This window comes from Acartia tonsa, chromosome 7 (genome assembly GCF_053477335.1).
Source record: "Acartia tonsa isolate MP-2025a chromosome 7, ASM5347733v1, whole genome shotgun sequence".
Classification (NCBI taxonomy): Eukaryota; Metazoa; Arthropoda; class Copepoda; order Calanoida; family Acartiidae; genus Acartia; species Acartia tonsa.
Window position 1 is genome coordinate 13,591,853 of NC_137266.1, and position 19,960 is coordinate 13,611,812.

Sequence of the window (19,960 nt, forward strand, 5' to 3'; positions counted from 1 at the left end):
AACTGCATTTAATCCAATATAATAAATACTTAAAAATCTGTTTGCATTTTGAATTGAACATTAAGTCTACTCTATCATTAACTTATGTAAGTCTGTCTTTATCACACAATTATAAGGTTTATGCATAATTAATTATGAGTTAAACTAAATAATTTTACATTATGCTATACACATCGTTAGCTTGTCATTTACTTGTATTGGTTTATTGGATAGGATGGTTTAAAAGCAATGCAATTTAAAGTACGTAGATAACACATAATGTTTATTTATCCTCTCGTATTATAAACAGCTTTCCGCGGATATTAAAATGAAAAATCATTAGAATTATACCAGTTTTGTTAACCCCGAGCGGCATAAGGCCAGGACTAACAAAACTGACTTTAATTTTATGATCATTATTTCAATAATTGTGGAAAATTGTCTGCAATACGATATTATGTATGAATTTTAAGCTGAGAACCAGTTCTAATCCAGCGGTTATCAATCGGTTTTGAGGTCATACTAGAATAAACTTACTTATTGAAATCTCAGGATTTTTAAAGTATGGTATATATATTATTCAAAGGGTATTTAAACTGGTTAAATGTACCAATATATCTTCTAAACCGCTGACAGGATAAAGGCAACATTATTCTATCATTGTGGCTTAGCCTCTAGCCTCTAATGGATTATCTTCGCCCCTATTAAATCGGTCCTGCGGAAAGCAAGTTTTTAAAACACTATCTAGACAGAAAGACAGAGATCACTCTACTTTGTTTTAAAGATTATTCCTTTAAAAATATTTCAGTTCCAAAATCTAATATTGTTGCTGTGTTTCTTATGTATAAAAATATTCTTGTTTATTCGTACTATTATATACTATAGTACATGTTATTGATGTATTATACTATTCTAACAATGTATTTGACATCTATATAGCATTAATAATATTATGGGTCAATGACAGCAATTTTTAACTTGACATTTTGACATACATGTTATAAGAGTATATAGTTTATTATAATTTTTTTTTATTTTTTGTACTTTCGTCCATTTTTATTTGTTTAAAATTATGAATATTAGGGGTAAGACAATACATTCCCAATTATGATACACAAAAATAATTTTTAGTTGACAAGTTTGTACACTGCTATTATTAAAGTCCCCAAAGTTCTTAAGTCTATGGAAGAGTGAATGTGTTTATAAACTTTGGGTACCAGTATAATGTACATTAGGATATATAAGTTTGAAGGAATTTTAATGTTAGAGGGAGATTTGAAATCTGCATCAAATTTTAAGCATTTTTTTTTATAAAAAACGTTTTTTGTATAATTCTTTATCTAAAGGCGGAACTACAATTTAAGTTCATTAATTTTGACAAATAGGATAGGTGGATTTTTAAACTACCTGCGCTCTAATTGGCTGAATGATGTACGACACTTAAGCTTCTCCAATCAGAGCGCAGATAATTTTCAATCCACCAATCACAGATGTCAAAATTAATTAACTTAAATTGTATTTCCGCTTTTAGATAAAGAATTATACAAAAAACGAATTTTATAAAAAAAAAATGCTTAAAATTTGATGCAGATTTCAAATCTCCCTCTAACATTAAAATTCTTCCCAACTTATATATCTTAATGTACATTCCAATACCCCATTTCTTTAAACAACTAAAATGCAATTTTTGTACCTTGTTATTTTTCCAATTTCGCAGTCTCTCTTGGCCAGGTTCAGATCAGCTTTATTTTTCTCCAGCAGGAACTTTGCCCGGGTCTGCGTGGCACCAGGATCCAGTCTAGAACAATTGCAGGAATAGAGGGATAGGACAATGGATGTAAAACATTCCTCTCATTCTTATGAATGCCTGGGTTTGTTTATAATCATTGTGACAGGGGGGATTAGAGAAAAGTTTGTAGAAAAAATTATATGTATTGCCCCTTACTTTATCCCTGGACAAAATATTATCTAATCACATTTACAAATATATTTCCGACTCAAAGTTTTAGACGGACATATCGAATTGAAGAGTAGCTTCACACCAGTGAGGACAATTTATATTTTTTAAGTAAAAAATGGTCCTACGGACTTAATGGTAATTATTATAGAGTTGCTGCGCTTACTAAACTGCACCTAACTGTTCAGGAATTATCATGCCAAGTTAGAAATTGCAAGAACAAGTCTAAATCAACGATAACAAGACGTGCGGACAGACCCTTATAATAAAAAAGCCTAAATTTTACTAAAGTTTGTAAATCATGACAGGTAATGTATTTAATACCTTGAAATGTAGGTTAGAAGTTTTGAGCATAACATCTGCTGGGTATCTATCTGTTCTCGGGGCAGAGTTTCTAATTTTTTACCTAAAGCAAATCGGGAATAGTACCTTTCGTGGCAACGCCCCTTAAGGTGAGATTCGTCGTATTTTTTAAATGGCTTTTTATAGGATATTTTAGGTTAGGTTAGGTTATATTGGGTTAGGTGATTGCCCCACAGGGTTATTCAATTGCCCCACAGGGTTAGAGCCCCCCCCGCAGGGGCTAGAATTAGGAGAAAAGCTACTGTGAAAAATTCGAAGAAACCCCCCTTAATGTGCGTTGCCACGAAAGGGACTATACCCAACAAATCTATTTTATATCTAAATTGTACAGGTTAGTTAGAAAAGGATAAATGGATTTTGTAAACTGGAACTTATAAATTTATCTATGGATAAGTATTAATAAACTTAAAATAAAAACATCATTAAACATTCTTTATGAGGTTTTTCAAATATTAACGGTTTATCGTCTTTATCTGCGTATTTTTTTACAGGAGGAATGGTTCAAAGACATCTAAGCTATTTTTATGACATATTTCAAAGGTTGGAGTATGATAATTAGATTTATTTATTTCTATTTTGAGGGGGTAAACAAACCCCCCCCACCCCATCCTCCTGGACCTAAGAAAGTTTAATTTCAGTTTTAAAAATTAAAAGAATTTGTTCGTGTGATTTTATTTCTCTCTTTCGAGAAAGTATTTATTTACTTAGAATAGAAAAAAAATAAACTAAGAAGCCTCCCTGAAAAGAAAATTCAATTAATCCAGGGATTAGCAAAATCTAATGTTGCAAAGAAGTCTGACGAACATCTTATACTATACATACATACTAGCGGCTTCGCCCCTAGCCTCTAGGGGCTGTGCCCCAAGGTTAGGGGCGGTTAGGGGTGTTCCTCCCCCCCAAGAAAAATAGTTATAAACCTTCCCAGGACCTATGAGAAGCTACCTTGTAAAGGAGAACCCGATCGGTTCAGCGGTTAGCGAGATCCTTCGCTACAAACAAACAGACAGACAAACACACAGAAAAACAGACATCCTGTTACTTTATTATAAGGATATTTAAGTAGAATATTAGCAATAGTATCCTGCATTTAAAGTGATACACAAGCTTTACTCTAACCAAACCAATATACAGTGTGGGGCAAATAAAACCGGACAAATTCTATTTTTTTAAAACAAATAAACCTAAAATCGTCAACCGTGGTATCCAAATTCACCCTTTATTCAAGCTAACTTTCGACACGGCAGCTCTCATTTGAGCCACAGTTGAGCTAGTAAAACGTTCTATACCTTTTTGGAAATAGCATGAAGATTTAGCTAGGGTTAACAGCGCAACACATATTCTAAAACAAGTTTCAAGGCTTTAGACGTTTTTGACATCTTAAAATCTGCCACGTTTCACTTTGCCAGAGTACTACGGACAAGCAAGCCGGGATAAAGCTAAAGTCTTTTCTAGTGTCTTAATTAATACTTATGTACCTAAAAGAAACTCCAGCAAGTTTTATAAGTCTATCTCAACTACAGATGGACTGAGGTCAGATTTAGTAAGCCATTGTCGAGAATCTCGGGTATAGCACTCCGAATCTTCCATGTTGAACATATGCGCAGCCAGCTTGGTGTACATGTCCTCCATCGTCCAAAAAATTTTATGGGCAAAAAGGCCATTACAGCTTTTTATAGTGGGGTCAAACGTCCTGATTGGTCAAGTAGTTTAAGAGCTATGGCCGTTTGAAAAATGCTCGGTTTTAGTTGCCCTACCCTGTATATACGATTTTATCTACTTACTTCCTATGTATAGAAAAAAAAGGACAATTCTGATTAAAAATAGCGCAACTTTCGCAATATTTGTGAGCGCAGTAAACTGAAATAAAGTAAGAAAAGAATAACATTTTGTGGAACAATATAAGTAATGAATTTTTTGTTTTAATTTGCGATCCCTGTATATCTCTGCGAATAGTTTTTGTGTTTAAATCAACACACCCTGTATATTGCTCCGCGTAAATATTGTTGAATGACAGACGTACGAAAATACCCTAATTGTGAAATAGCTGTGCTACAAAAAAAAACCTTACAAGTAGTAATTATACCAGAGGCATAATAATTAGATACTTAGGCACTATGCCAAATATAATTGTAAGGTTTTAGTATATTCATCAAGACACAAAGCAATTACCGGCAACTTCCCTCAAAATGTTAAAGAACCACAAAATCTCTTTGTAAGAAATTTTTAATGCATAAGTTATTTGAATATTGTTTTTAAAAGCCCTACGTAATTAACGCTTCTTAAAAAAAGTACTTCTTTAAGAAGAAAGTTTTCTTTTTTCTTCAAAAAGAGGTGGAACGGGGGTTTAGGATCATAGTTCTACGAATCTACATATCGAATATTGGAATATTATCATTATTTTAAAATCAAAATATAAATAGTTTATACATTCCAATTAAAAGCATTATCTCAAATTAAATTAAATGCTACTCTAAAGTCAAACTGCTTAAAATTAGCTAACTTATTCAGTAATGACAATAACATCTAAGAGGGTGGGAAAGGTAATGATCTCCCCCCCCCAAAAAAAAAAAAAAATTAGTGAAGTCTTGATTGAAAGGTAGAATTTGCAAATGAAAACGAGTTTTGCCCTTTCCCCACCTGACAAAAAAAAGAATTATTTACAAACTTTATACCTGGATTTTTTTGGGGACCTAGTTCGGTATTAAGAAAATAAATATATCTTCTTTTCAATTTTTTTTAAATAATAATGGGTAGGAGGGGTTCTGTGCTCGCTTGGCACTTGAGGGCAAGCACCATAAAAGTGTTACCTTGTAATATTGTAAGAAATTTAGCCATCCTCATTACCAAGTGATGACTAGCATGGAATCTAAAATATAAAGGATATTAAAATTAAAGTAGTAGGATGTTTTTTGCAGGTATTGAGGGGATATTGGGTTGTTTAGTACACTAGTACCCAAAGTTTTATAATGATTTTTTTATTCCTTGATTTGAAAACTTTGGGACTTCTAATATATTTTTTTATTAGTTCATTAAGTTGCGTGTTCTAACGTTTAAACCACTATTGTGATATACAGAAGTGATGATCATCATTGGAGATGTACATCAATTTATCGGACATTGTCTTATCCTTTTAGAACCCTGTGTTTTCGTAAGTTCTCGCAAAGCATTTGGTTTATTGATTTTATCATAAATTTTTAAAAAAAAATATATGTAATTATACTTTTAAAATTCTAAAAATAATATTATTATTTTTTGGTATAATCTATCAAACATATTTTGTGCATATTTCATATCCAGCAAAAAATCTTCCAATAAGCTTTCAAGACCAGTTGTGAAACATCAGGGCGCGGCAGCCGGATGCTCAATGTCTTTGATTCTTTAGGTTTAATAAAATGGCAGCAAGAATGTAAACAAATAGTAGCCAAGACATAGCTGCATCTTCTAAAATATATTTCCCCCCTAAAGTGCATAATTGAGCAAAGAACGCCCTCCTCTTATTTTGAAACAAAATTTAAATTGGTTGGGGGAGGAGGTCGTAAATTAGTTATGGATTATATTGAGTGCAAGGTAGCCTTGCAAGGGTAAGACAAAAAAAAAAAATCCCCCTCCTTATTATCAATCTATTTAAAAAATAAGTGAGTGGGGGAAAGAGTTTTGTGTTTACTATGCACCCAGATTTAAAAAATTGATAAACTTGACAATGTAAAATGGAACGCGTAACATTTATAATCTATTAGTTTTAAGCTTTAGTGAACAGTACGTTTAACGAACATATTAAAACTTGTACTTCTTACTAAACGTCAAAGGATTAGGGGTTTGCCTTGACCCTTAATTGGCAAGTTTTTACATGTACAGGACAGGAAAAAAGGTCTCTCAATCTTCAAAAGAACACATTAAATTAAAATCCAATAACTTAAATAAGCTCGCTTGGCATTAAAAAAGATTTCAAATTACTATAAGTTGAACCATCTGCTATGCTATTTAATATATAAAAGTATGTATGTATCAAAATTTTACTTTTAAAATTAACAATGAATAATTTGATAAACCTTCAACGTCATACATAATTCTCAAACAAAACAATGATGACAACATTTATAAAAGCAAAATAAAACATTTTTATAAATCGCAAATAAAATGAAGGTTGTTTAAATAAATTTTGAGAATGATTTACAGACTAATGTCCCCTCCCTCCCTACAAAACACCGCTTTAACAATTAAAGTTTCTAAACAGTCAGACCATTTTTCAAGCTTGTCGACGTATATAGAATCTAACCATAGAAAATCTTCGCTCTTAGTAATATAAAATGGGCGGTTTCCCTCAATGTGTCTAGTTGAGCATATAAAAACTCCCTCCCTTAAATTAAAATAAATTGAAAATAATGAGAGGGAGGGGGGTAGTTTTTGTTCATTATCTAAGGTCAGGTTAGGATAAGTTATCTAGGGTAATGTGTAACTCCGAGTGATTAGGACACCACATTTTAATTTTTTTTTAAATAGGGAGAGGGTGGGGGTTTAAGTGCTCTATAGGCGATTTGAGGTAAATCACCAAACAAAATGATACCTTTGACTAAGCTGATTAAAGAATGTATATAGACTGGCCATGTCGTACTGAGATAAAGCTTTGAATTTATCTATATACTCCTTCTCTACACTTTCAACATAGTCCTTTGATCTAAATACAACAAGAACAATTTATTATTTTGTTAGCGCAGTAACGAACAGTTTTGTTAGATAGGATGATAACGTCAGGGGTAGGAAATAGTAGTCGGAATTCTCCCCCTAAGGTCTTAAATGTATGATTTATCCTACCCCCATCCCCTTAATAAAAACATCTTAAACATCAAAATATTCCAAGTTTTAATTTTACAAATCAGATAAATTAAGACCAAAATTTGAATTTGTAGCGCATAAAAAAATTCAGAGGAGTTATCAATGAAAGAAATTGTACAGAATTATTTGTAAATATTAAGGCTTTAAACTATGGTACGAATTTTTGTCTGGTGTCCTTTTTCTATTTTATTGATTATATTGTGGTGGTTTCCCTCAAGTACCTACATTGAGTAAAGGGTAAATGGGTTAGGAAACCACGTTCATAGGCCCCGCAAGGTTATAAACCCTCGCCGCTTTGGAAACATTACTATCCTTGTTCATATCAGGATTATGTGATTTGTAATTTTTAAATAGTGCAATTTTAATGCATAAAACATTAAACCAAAATCTGTACTTTGAAGATAAGCATCTTACACTTTTATATAATTTAAATTGTAGGAGAAAATTACTCTCGCGTACTTTAACGAAGCACCTGATCCTGCAGGCACCATAATAATGTTTATACTTATATTCTCAGAAAAATTTTCTGAATTTCAAATGAACCAATCGAGTGTCTCGTTGTCAAAATGGTGGCGTTTTATTGGATGTCTTTTGACGAGGCAACACGTGGTTGGTACATTTTGGCGCCAAATTAGATATTAGATACAAATCGATAATAATACTTCTTATTTAGGTTTCTGGCAGTAATGTTAATGATTGTATAATGTTAAAGTAACTATCAGGCATATTAGATTAAAAATCTTACTTTTTAGTTTGACACGAAGGACAAATCCAGTCAGAGTTCTCATTCGTTGAATCTATCAACAGCAGAATAGCACCCTATACATAATAACATATTTTCTCGTATTCATTCGAATCCGGTGGATAGGAACCGGTTCACATCCATACGAAAAAAACTATGTTTAGCATCGTATTATATCCAGCTTTTTACGAATATGAAAAGGGGGTTAAAAAACTGGTTTTAATCTTATAATTGTACATTCTATATCCGCGGAAAGCTGTTTATAATACGATGCGAGAAATAACTATTAAACTCCATTAAGTAACTGAAAGTCTTTTTAATTAGAATGAATATATTATTACTTGGATGTTTCCATGTTCTCTGATAAAGTGAAACTTACAGCGGGCTAAAATAACGATACCCCCCATCCAAACATTTTCCCTCTTATTGGATAAACGAACTGACCAATAGATGAATTCGAGATTAATTTTCCCTGTAATAATATCCACGTTTTAACCAATATCCATTTAAATCACTAAAACAATTGTACTTCAAAATATGAAAATAATGTTTCGTAGTTTCAATGGTTCACACTTTTTCATTTCTTAAACATTTCTGCGTCTTTTGTTGTTTGTTTTCTTTAGTATATAGACTTATATATTCTAGAGTTATTAATAAAAGTAATGTTAGAGTTCTAACTGTATTATGTTAACTAGCGGCTTCGGGGCTTTGCCCCAAGAGGTAATTAAAAAAAATTGGAGCTGCCCCAGTATCAATTTCAAAAATTTCGGGGAAAAAAAATGGAACTGCCCTGGACTGGAACAGTATTAAATCCAAAAAATAAATGAGGGGGGGATTTATTTGTTTTTTTGGGGGGGTTAGGGGTGTCCCACCCCCCCAAGAAAATAGCTTAAAACCACCACAGGACCAATAGAAGAGTAGAATCCAATCAGTTCAATGTACTGAGATCTTTAGGGACAGATGGACGGACAGACATCAAGCTACTTTGTATTATAGACTAGAGTTGGCTCGATATAATTATCTCCCTATTGGCTAGTTTTCTATATGCATATCTATTTCTCAATAAATCTATTTTCCTCACCCGGCATTACTATCTAAAAGAAAGTAAATATTTAATAATCTAAATGATTTTAAAAAGATTTTTAAATTATATATTTTTTTTTACATTACCATCACCAAAGGGTTAATGATGATGATTACAATTTTAGTTTAATATTTGAACACACAAAGTGTCGCCACAATCGAATTCTTTTAAAACAGAGTTTTCTTAAATTTATTATATTATAAATTTAAATTTTCTTTTTTATGATTAGAAATTAAATACATTGATATAAGGTAAATAGCAACATGAAATTAAAAAAAGGAATTTATTTTTAATAAAGTAAAATAATGGGTCTTATCGTTCTGGGCAATGAGAGTTTATTATGGATTATTGGAGCACTATGAGTTTTAAACAAATATTCCTTGGAAAACTTGAGCTCGTTTATAGACATTTATTTCCTATATAGATCTGACATGGATTTTGAAGCAATTAAGCAGGCCGTTTTGTACATGTTAAAAATTGGAAGATTTCATTAAATAAAAGTTATCGCAAATATACTTAGTAAATAACACGCAGTGATTGTTCATGATTGGTTGTCCCTAGAACCTAGGTATTGTAAATAAAATCCATCAAATCAATCCTCCCTAAAACACACGTTTGAAAAATAGGAAAGAATCTGAATTGGAACATTGTTGGTTTTAGTTGCATGCACAGGGTTTTGCCAGAGAGGGTTTTGACAAAGGGGGTGAAAAAGCGGAAGGCAGAAATACCCAATATAAGGGGGGTGTTGTTACTGTTGAAGCTTCACTTCCGCATGTCTATGAAAAAGAGTTTTACTAAGGGAGGAAGGTGACTGCATCACCCTTCAAAAAAAATAAGCACGTTGTCTCATTCAATGGCCCCATAGATTTTATTATACAGTAAGGGTAGTATTATTATTGATCATCATTGGGGTGTAAATTGGTTAATGTAAGATCTAACTTTATTGATTTTGCATTTCTATATTTAATGATTATTTATTCTTGTCAAGAATAAGGAATAGCCAACAAGCGAAATTAACCTAACATAATATTTAGGGGGCAGACAAAAAGGTTGCCCCTCAACGACAGCTAAAAAATACATATAGGTTTCGTGATTTTTTTCAAATTAAATGGTGTCTATCTATCATACTCAAAATCGTCTTCCAGAGAGAAGTGCAGTGGTTTACCTTTTCTTGACAGGTTGGAGTTTGACACAGTGGAGAACTTGTAAATGTACCCACATCTGTTCCATCTTTACATCTAGATAGATAGATAGATAGATAGATAGATAGATAGATAGATAGATAGATAGATAGATAGATAGATAGATAGATAGATAGATAGATAGATAGATAGATAGATAGATAGATAGATAGATAGATAGATAGATAGATAGATAGATAGATAGATAGATAGATAGATAGATAGATAGATAGATAGATAGATAGATAGATAGATAGATAGATAGATAGATAGATAGATAGATAGATAGATAGATAGATAGATAGATAGATAGATAGATAGATAGATAGATAGATAGATAGATAGATAGATAGATAGATAGATAGATAGATAGATAGATAGATAGATAGATAGATAGATAGATAGATAGATAGATAGATAGATAGATAGATAGATAGATAGATAGATAGATAGATAGATAGATAGATAGATAGATAGATAGATAGATAGATAGATAGATAGATAGATAGATAGATAGATAGATAGATAGATAGATAGATAGATAGATAGATAGATAGATAGATAGATAGATAGATAGATAGATAGATAGATAGATAGATAGATAGATAGATAGATAGATAGATAGATAGATAGATAGATAGATAGATAGATAGATAGATAGATAGATAGATAGATAGATAGATAGATAGATAGATAGATAGATAGATAGATAGATAGATAGATAGATAGATAGATAGATAGATAGATAGATAGATAGATAGATAGATAGATAGATAGATAGATAGATAGATAGATAGATAGATAGATAGATAGATAGATAGATAGATAGATAGATAGATAGATAGATAGATAGATAGATAGTTAGATAGATAGATAGATAGATAGATAGATATATAGATATATAGATAGATAGATAGATAGATAGATAGATAGATAGATAGATAGATAGATAGATAGATAGATAGATAGATAGATAGATAGATAGATAGATAGATAGATAGATAGATAGATAGATAGATAGATAGATAGATAGATAGATAGATAGATAGATAGATAGATAGATAGATAGATAGATAGATAGATAGATAGATAGATAGATAGATAGATAGATAGATAGATAGATAGTTAGATAGATAGATAGATAGATAGATAGATATATAGATAGATAGATAGATAGATAGATAGATAGATAGATAGATAGATAGATAGATAGATATATAGATAGATAGATAGATAGATAGATAGATAAATAGATACAATTAAACTTTTTATGCCATTATTTATTGTAATGTTTAAATGATTAAATGATAGTACGTTAATCCTTATGAACATGAATAGCACCAAATAAAGATTTTTAAATATTAGATTTCCTTAATATAAGTATTTTGATGATGTTGTGCTAGCCATGATAGATAAAAAAAAAATATGCTGCTTAGATTAATAGCTTTATATTTGGTGCATGCATCCAATATTGTATGGTATTTCTTTATATGAAGTACAAACGGACGTATGTTATCCTTTAACTATAGAGTATCTTCGCTACAACTATTTCATTATTCATGTATAAGCCTTTTTATTTACATAACTAAAGTAAATCCAGGAAAAAAACTTTTAAATCTATTTGTTTTGCCATATTTACATTTGCAAATTTTAGTAATTATTTATCAATTGTTGATTTTGCTAATTACATTTAGGGTATAAAGCTACTCTGTAACTTTCCACTTTCATGTGAGTCTGTCTTATCTAAAAGTAACAGGATGTTAGTATAAGTGTGTGTCTGTCTGTCTGTAGCTAAAGATCTTGCTAAACATTGAACCAATAGGGTTCTTGATCTTCTTTACTGTGAAGCTTCTTTTAGATCCAGGGATTTTAAAACTTTTTTCGGTACCTTTTAGAATCAAAACACATTTCTTGGGGCGTAGCTTCTCGTTTAACAAATATAAATAATATTAGGAACTACAGTAAAAAAAATGGGATTATGCCAAAATTTTTAAAAAATATACTACAATTTCATGAATGAAAGCTAGATAGAATTTCATATACAGGAAAAATTTCTTTATCCAAAGTCTGAAATAAGTTATACAAAAGTTTTTTGATAGTTAAGGACAATCTCTTTATACATTTATCATATTTTAGAAATATTTTCTTGTACTTTTTTGTGATTTAATTTTACCCTGCTTATGATTCCTGTGGTTATAATAACTATTCTTTTTAGAAAGTGCAAAAACTGAACAAACAATAATACAGGGACAATAACGTTCATGAGAAGCACAGCAATAACAACCTAATAACTTACATTTGATTTTAAGTAAAAGGGGAGGTTGAGTTATATATACCCTAGGGGAAACGCCCCTTAATTCGTCGTATTTTTAAAATGGCTTATGATAGATTATTTTAGGTTAGGTTATATTGGGTTAGGTGATTGCCCCACAGGGTTTGGAAATTGGCCCCGCAGGATTAGAGCCCCCCGCAGGGGCTAGAAATAGGAGAAAAGCTGCTGTAAAAAAAACGAAGAATCGCCCCTTAAGGATCGTTGCCACGAAATGGACTATACCCGATTTGTCAATTAATCATTGTCTATAGCATACTGAATATATAAATAATTTCATTTTGCATTGAAATGAAAAGAGAGTAGCTATAAAAAGTTGATTATTTTACCTTTTACAGTTGCAATTGAAGTACCACCTTTCTCTCAACTTTTTGGCAATACCCAGCTTACTCTGCATAAATGGTACATATCTAAAATAAACAAAGACGTTAAAAATGGCACCTTCCTGCTTTGTTCGGCACGGGTCAGCAAAAAGTTTGAGTGGGAGGAATACCTCAAACAGGCGTACCTCAATACAATGCATTGTGAGGATCTCCAGACAAAAATCGTGCAATCAAAGGGTTGCTTATCTGCTATGTACTGTACCACTGAGGTGAAAGACCAAGAGTCTGGCCTTTAGTTGACAAGTTGACTGTTCAGTCCAGGTGCAACTCACCCATACGACATCATCATATAAAAATAAATAAACAAACATTAATTGTGTTGCTTTATCACCCTTGGTTATTAGAATAATTAATATCTAGCAGACAACCATCGTTGACATTTGTCTGTAAGTACTAACTTTGCATGGTAATGAGTTCCAACTGTTAAAGAGCAATAACATTAACCCTGCTTACACTAAAGTGCAATACGCCTGATAAAGCAGCATTAAGTATCAATTATAACATCTATACTATGACGAGTTTTAGGCCAGACTTAAACCCGAAACCAACACCCTCACCTCAAGAGGCCTTTTAGAGAGAGAGGAGAGAATGGGCTGTTTATTACACTAGTCCCCAAATTTTCATTGTTTGTTTGTTTGTTTGTTGGCTTAACAACTTTGGGGACTTAAGTGAATTTTGATTGGTTGATTCATTAAGTTGAGTGTTCAAACGGTTCCAGGACAAACGCAGGAGTCCCAAACGTCGGAGTGGACAAACGCATGAGAAAATATTAATTTAAATAATTATTTCTATTCAGGTAAGGTTAGGTTAAGATATGAATATACAAATAAGCTTCACACAGATTTTAGTCATTTAAAAAGCTATAAAATAGGTTAGGTTAGGTTAAGTTACCACTCTGACGTTTGTACACTCTGACGGTTTGGACTGCTGCGTTTGTCCTTGGACCGTTCAAACGTCTCAACAACTAATTTTCATCTACAGAGGGGGTAATTATATGTATGTATTATCATTAGGGATTACATCAAATTATCGGCCATTGTCTTATCCCTTTAGATCCCTGCCTCTTAGGGCGAAGACGCTAGCAAGAAATAAACTACCTGACAGTTAAAACTTCGCCAGCTTCAATATGTCTGACAGCTTGCAGTGCTAATCTCTTTCCTCCTTCCTATTTCATAAAAAAAAAGAAACATCAGGAGCATGTATTTAAATTACTAAGGGAAAAAAGGCAAATATTGCAAAATTACTTCCTTTAATGAAAAAAGTGATTTTTTGAAAAATTGTCAATTTATCACCAAATGATATGCCATATTTAATTTGGTGCAAAGTAATAGTGTTTTAACTTAACTAAAGTATTGCTTAGTCTAACTAACTTCCCATGGACATTTTTTTAATTAAGTAACACCCTGTAAAAATAATCTTACAAATCCTCCTCTCACCAGAGCCATTATTGTTGATTTTTTAGAAGAAAAAAAATGTTCATACGAGATACTAGCCCTATAAAGCACTACTAACTCTTACCAAACTAAACCTAAAATAAGCATGAAAAAAAGTTCTTTTCAATTATTTTGTTCTCCATATGCAATCTGAGCAAACCGCCTAATATTTTTCCAATTTAGACTTTTTTCTAAAAACGTTAGATATTTTAATTTTCAAAATACAATTGAACAAATTGACAAAATTTGTCGTACTTTAAATATTTAAAGTATTAAAAAATTAGATTTAGATATTTTACTTTTAAAAGTGCTGCAAAATATTTACAAATATAACAAATATGATAAGATCTAAAAAGCGAAGCTGAACAAATTAGATTGTCGGCCGAATGAAAACAACAATAGAAGGACAATAATTAATATTATTTGATATAAAGTTTCATGTAAACAAGGATGACAACATCCATAAGTAGCGAATCGCAAAAATTATGAATGGATATAATGAAAAAATTACAATAAAGCAGTGTCATACAATAAACATTAATCTTGGTAAAATAGGGAAATCATCAAACCTTTAAAATCACCCAACCTTATATTCATTAAAACTTAAAAATATAGGAATCGATCTAGCACCGCAATTAATAGACAAATCTTAATGAAACTTAATGGAAATATGTAAAACATGAGCATATTCAATCCCTGATAATTTCAGTCGTCAATCCTAAAAGGAACCGTAAAAACCATGAAAACCTACAAATCTAGCAATCGATCTAGCACCCCAATTAAAAAAACAAAATATTAATAAAACTTGGTGAAAATATGTAGACTGTAAAATTAATTAATCCCTGAAAATTTCAGCCCTGTATCTTGAAAAGGAGTTGAGGAGATCACGAAAACTGGAAATCTAGGAATCGATCTAGCACCCCAAATAACAGACAGATGGACAAAACAATGTATAGATTAGATGGGTATATGTAATGAGAATATTCACTAAAAATTTCAGCTGTCTTGAATAGGAGCCGAGTAAATCACGTTTCCCCCAAAACGTTTCAGACATACAGACGGACATTTCAAATTATAGAGTAGCTTTGCTACTAAAAAGGTTAAAAATGCAATATAATAAAACAAACCTTCAGGTAATAATTACAGAGTTGCTAAAATTTTAAGATTATACCTAAATGCTACAGGCATCATCGTGGAAGGTTAAAAGTGGATATGTCAATTCTATCCTATGGACGTACCGATGGACTGATTCAAAATGTAGAAAAGGTTGGATTTTAATAAATGTTATTTTTGCAAATAATTGAAGCACTTGTTCTAAAAAAAAATTATTTGAAGTGTATTCTTATTTTAAAAGCTTATTTGATAGGTTGGTATTTAGAATCGTGGTCTAGACAAAACTATGTATTTATTTTAATGTTTTTTTTTGCGCATAGAATCTCCTTAACTCTGTTTTATCCTTACTGGCAGGCTTAGTAAGCAATGATAATAGCCCAAGAAAACCAAAAATTATTTTTTTTTAATTAGTTGATATAATGCTTTATTGTTCATTTTGAACCCTAACGGTTGCGCCCCTAGCAAATAGGGCCTAGATATTTGAGTATTCGAATGAGAAAAGGGGTATGTCAGGAAAAAATTTTAACCATCGAAAGCTTTAATCTATAAAAAAAAATATCCCAAAACCGTTTAGTAACTTGTATGAATCTTGCAAAATTTAATACAAACCAATTTAGATTTAAAGAGCTTTTAAAGTTTTCAAAATTGTTTTCTAGTATTGGGTGTTATTTTTTTTATTAAAGTAAAAGAATAGAGGGGGCAAGAGCTCTATGTATCAAGGGATCAGGGTGGAGGCCCTGTACCGACTTTTTATTAGGTCTTGTAATATAAACACAGTAAAGTCCCTACATAAGAACAGAAAACAATTTGCTAGCAGACGCAAAGGGTCTTTACCACTTGGGGCAGGCAGTATGATTATACATTTATTAGCCAAACTAATACAAAACAAGGAAGCTCAATATAGTAGCTATTAAAAAGGGGACAATATTAAAAACGTTTGACAGAAGTATCCCGAGTATAGTCCATTAATATGATATGACGTCATTCAAGATACTTTGGCTAAAACTTTTTTAATGTATCCCCTTTTTTATAGGCACTAAAAAAGCTTAAATTTGTCTAAAGTTTTCAGAACTGTTTTCTAATATGGCGTTTAATCGATATATTATTACTTGGATATTGCACTAGATTTTCATGTACTCTAATAAACACAGCTGGCTAATATAACGATACCCCTCCCCCCCATCCCATCCACTCCCTTTATCCCATCCTCTCCTACTGGGTGAAAGAACTGACCAATAAATGAGTTCGATATTATCAACCTAAATTGACAAAAAATATTTCACTGTTAATATATCCACGAATTCTATATTGATTGGTGTGTTACCTCTTCAATATATTGTATATTTGGGAGACAGGAATGTGCAACCAGACTTCCAACTGGAAATATGGATCTGAAATACAAAAATAAGGAATTTACAAACAAATTCAAATTTTTTCTTCCAGGGTTCTAAAGGAATAAGAAAATGACCGATAACTTACATGATGATATATTTTTAGTGTTTAAAACATTTGGACACTAATCTTAATGAACCAACCAATCAAAATTCAAAAATAGTTCCTAAAGTTATTGAACCAACGAATGAGAAAACGTTATTATAATACTTTGCAAATTTTTTAGATCATTTGTTACAGAGATACTCTATAATTATGATATTTCAGACTTTTTCCGCTCCAATATAGTTAAGATTACATTAGAGTAAAACACTAGAGGGAGAAAGGGTATAATAACTGTATCTCCCCATCGCCATCGTCTTGTGCCACCTTCCTATTGGGTGATTAAAAATCAACCAATGATATCACTTATATTAACACAGCTAAGTAGCAGAAAATTATTTAGAAGCAGACGAAAGAGGTCTTTGAAAAATGAAGGGAGGTAGTTGACTGTATATACATCTATACTGTAGATCTGTTAAGATTACAAACATTATCTATCATATATGGTTTTATGGTTTTATCATTGCATTAAGAAGCTTGATTCAATAAATTATTTTTTAAATCAGATTTTCTGGCTTACTAAAAGCTTGTTCATTTAATACAAAATGTCCTTTTGTTAATAATACCAACATACAAAATAAATTGTCCTTTTTAGTTAGAGAAGGAATGAGATTTTTTTTGTTTTTTAAACATTATTCTTAAGTTAAAACTTACCAGTATTATTTAGTAATTTTTAAAGTAATTCATCTTTAATACTAAGTTGAAAAGTTCCATAATTAACGAGGCAGAAAAATCTAAGATTGATCAAACGGACAAAGTGAGTTATAGAGCAGATATTAGAAGGAGAGATAAATAAAAAGCAAAGCACAAAACCTTTATCAAATTTATAATTCCATGTTCCCTGAAGCAAAACAGACAGACTAACAAACAAAGTTTTCCTTTACAAGATACAAAAAAAATACAGGAAATCCCTTTCCCTTCCCCTTCTCATTTATAAATGATGTTCATATTAGCAAACTAAATTGACGACAAATTTTCTCCTGTCAATACATCCACGTTTGATGTATCCTATATCCATTTTGTGAGTAAAAAATATGTAATTTGTCTCTATTCATGTTCCATTATTCCCTGGTTATGTAATATTGTAGGTAAATAATTGCAGACATGTCATTTACAATTACCAACCATTACTATCCCCTTTTTCAGGGATCTAGGGATAGGTCAATATTTTGTTGTCCATATTACTATATCAACATACTAGCGGCTACTCTTTTAGAGGCCTTCATATTTATTCGTGGTGGGGGGACGGGGGAGGATTGGGAGTCGACTGCCCCCCCCCCCCAACCACTTTAATTTTTTTTAAATTAATTTCTTTGGGGGTTCTTTTTTTCTTGGAACGAATTTTTTTGGGAGTGTGGTAGTGCCCTTCCCATAAATCTATGAGGAGCCAAACTGTAAAGCAGAGCCACATCAGTTAAGTGGTTAGCGGATTTTCTATCGGGACAGATAGTCGGTGACATATCCTGTTACTTAGACAAATTGAAAAAGATAAGAGTGTTGTTCATTTCACATGATATACATATTTATATTCGATTATAAACTATGAAAATTGCATTTCAACATTATTTTTTCTGTTAATAGATTACCAGAATACCATATGATGTCTTGATTGATTAATCTCCTATTTACTTATGCTTGTATCCCCCCTAACTTGTAAAATTAATGCAACAAAAATGTGTTGCAAATTTGAAAGCAGTTGGAACCCCTCCCACTTTTAATTAACCGTAAAAAAAGAATTAATAGGTTATTGATATTGGTATGTATATTCTTTAATGATTTTATATCTTAGCCTTTAAAAGTGAAACACAGAAAACGCTAAAAATCCACCAAAGTACCAGTAGGAATACCCTCAAAACATATAACCAAATTGGTTTAGCGGTTGGTTTGGCCCAAACCACGTATTAACTAAAGACGTTAAAAATAGAACCTACTACTGCTGTATCAAACCTTTATGGTAGAAGGGAACGTCTTGGCCAATAATATGTAGGTGTAACTCATTACGATGGTCAGTTATATAAATTCAAGAAAAGGGTCGTACAACAAATGATTACTTGTCTTCAATGTTCGTCTTGCTTTAATATGTCTACAGCCGATCCATAAAGCATAAGTCCTCAACAAGGATGACAACAAAAGGAGTGGCAAAGCTTTATATAAACAATCTCAAAATATGTATTACCTGTAAACTCCGCCATGTTTGTTGTTTACTGTGTAACTGATAAAAAAATCAAATTAGCAATTAAATCTTAAAACTACTATTTTTATTTTAATTCTTTACAGCCAAGCTTTTCTTAATATAATAAGGGTCGGTCCGTCCGTACTTCCGTCCGTTGCAAATCTCTAATCGACACCAGAAAGTCCAAACGACAATTTAAAACTTATGTTGCTTTTTGCCTTTTTAATAAAAAAAAACTTATGTGATACAATTATCTTATTTATCTGATTTTTGGATTCCTTTAGCAACAAGGTACAATGTTATGGCGTTGCTACAAAAAACCAACTCTACAAAAGACCAACGCCTACAAAAGACCAACTAGTCGGTTCTACAAAAGACCAACGCCTACAAAAGACCAACTCTACAAAAGACCAACTCTACAAAAGACCAACGCCTAAAAAAATCGTAGAGCTGGAAGGTCAATAGCTGCAAATGGTGTACCATCATATCTGTATTGATCAAATTAAATAATATAATGAATATATGAATGCTTTAACTAGATTATAAACGACACAATTACGAGAGAAAAAATTAAAACTATTTTTTTATATCAATGTAATGAAATAATGGCTTGAAAATCTTCCAAGAAAATTTTTTAAATCTTCCAATTTTGGAGATAAAATCTTCCAATTTTAATGATAAAATTCATTACTCTCAAACATTTTGCAACGAATGGTAATCCTTTTATAAAATGGCAGAAGCGGGGCTGAAACAAGCTGTTTTTTTTCTATATTTAACAAGGAAAAGAGAAGCCTAGAGGACGAACATCGGTACCAGAACATGAAATTAAGATCTAATGCCTTATTGGGTCTGCCGGCAAAAGAATACTTATAAATGTACAGCCCGAGCAGTTATAA

The 19,960-nt window shown here is 31.6% G+C and overlaps 1 protein-coding gene across 1 annotated transcript in view; it reads right to left on the bottom strand.

The window, feature by feature from the left end:
- The window catches only part of LOC145324891 (SET domain-containing protein SmydA-8-like), a 52,567-nt gene that overhangs the window by 19,860 nt on the left and 12,747 nt on the right, over window positions 1–19,960 (bottom strand). The window contains exons 11-20 of the mRNA XM_080167605.1: window positions 19,068–19,103; window positions 16,722–16,788; window positions 13,949–14,016; window positions 12,798–12,878; window positions 10,124–10,196; window positions 7,878–7,951; window positions 6,864–6,974; window positions 5,107–5,165; window positions 2,261–2,342; window positions 1,673–1,777 (exon numbers count right to left, since the gene is read on the bottom strand). Of these exons, the coding sequence (XP_080023731.1) occupies window positions 1,673–1,777; window positions 2,261–2,342; window positions 5,107–5,165; window positions 6,864–6,974; window positions 7,878–7,951; window positions 10,124–10,196; window positions 12,798–12,878; window positions 13,949–14,016; window positions 16,722–16,788; window positions 19,068–19,103 (756 nt within the window). The remainder of the gene's footprint in view (window positions 1–1,672; window positions 1,778–2,260; window positions 2,343–5,106; window positions 5,166–6,863; window positions 6,975–7,877; window positions 7,952–10,123; window positions 10,197–12,797; window positions 12,879–13,948; window positions 14,017–16,721; window positions 16,789–19,067; window positions 19,104–19,960) is intronic.